The 1,209-nt window shown below is 49.4% G+C and overlaps 1 protein-coding gene across 1 annotated transcript in view; it reads right to left on the bottom strand.

The window, feature by feature from the left end:
- LOC109951038 (serine/threonine-protein kinase 35-like) overlaps positions 1 to 313 on the bottom strand; it is a 19,493-nt gene extending 19,180 nt beyond the window's left edge. Inside the window, exon 1 of the mRNA XM_020585286.1 lies at positions 61 to 313. Coding sequence (XP_020440942.1) covers positions 61 to 313 — 253 coding nt within the window. The remainder of the gene's footprint in view (positions 1 to 60) is intronic.
- Positions 314 to 1,209: the final 896 nt, after the last annotated feature.

Here is a 1,209-nt window from a genome sequence, read left to right on the forward strand (position 1 = left end):
CCCGGGTTAGGCCCTCGTCCCCCCCCCCGTAGCCCCCGCGGCCGCCCTCCCGCAGCAGACTGTACCGGGGCGACAGCGCCGCGGCGGGGTCCAGCCGGTCGCTCCGGAGGAAGCTGATGGAGAAGCAGTCGTCGTCCTCTTCCTCGTCCTTCGTATGGTTGTTGTCGTGCACCGCGAGGGAGCGGAGGACCTTGCAAGCCCCACGCCTCATCTTCCCGGCCCCGCTGCGCCTGCAGCCCCGCACACCGCCGCTTACCTTTCTCCTCTTGTTCCCACAGATATCCATAACTTCTCTCTTGCTGACAGTGGGCATGAAGGAAGGACGTGTTTATCTTTCATCACTCCAGCTCGGAGCCAATAAAATGTCACGTCCTTGCGTCTACCTGCTTGTTTTTGCTGTTAATAACGAGGAAGCTGTGCAATCGGCACAGGAATGAATCCATGAACACAGCGTCCCAGCGGCGCAGCTCTCGGGGCGTTTCGCTCCGCCTCCCGCTGACTGACACGTTTGTTTGTTTTTTGAAACGAGACAGATCGTGATAAAGACAGAGACGTTGTCACTGTGGGAGCTGACATGAGACAATTCCCTGAGCAACACCGTCAACCGAGCCGGTTCCTCCGTCTTTGTGGTGCTGCGCCGTGGCAGCGTGGGCCAACATGAGAGCGGCGCACGTGTACAAGGTCATGGACAGCCCACCCCCACTGCACCCAGTGCACCCAGTGCAACCAGCACCAAACACAGACAGACCAGAATCATGGATGTTTGGGCATACAAGGAATTTGACTCCGGTGTCGAGTAACGCAGATGGATCAGTTTAGGAACAGTGGTCGCTAAAATAACTGAAGCTTTGATTCACTGTTTCATGTGAAATCAGTAGCTTACACACAGTAATAAACAGTTTCCAAAATATTCAGGTAGCTGATTAGTAGGCTACTGTGTGTGCATGGTATTTAATAGTTTCCTTCTATAACGCTATTACACAGTTTTAATGCTATTGTCAAATTTAGAAAATGTTTTTCAAATCATACCAAAATAACTCAGAGTATATGTATTTAATAAGAAGGGTACATTTTACCTGCTCAGTGACTGAGTGTGAATTTGAATGTAGTTTACTATGTTTTAAATAAAAATAGATAATGAAATACTGTATGTGTATATATATATATATATATATATAGAGAGAGAGAGAGAGAGAGAGAGAGAGAGAT

Source organism: Monopterus albus, unplaced genomic scaffold, assembly GCF_001952655.1.
Source record: "Monopterus albus unplaced genomic scaffold, M_albus_1.0 scaffold361.1, whole genome shotgun sequence".
NCBI lineage: Eukaryota > Metazoa > Chordata > Actinopteri > Synbranchiformes > Synbranchidae > Monopterus > Monopterus albus.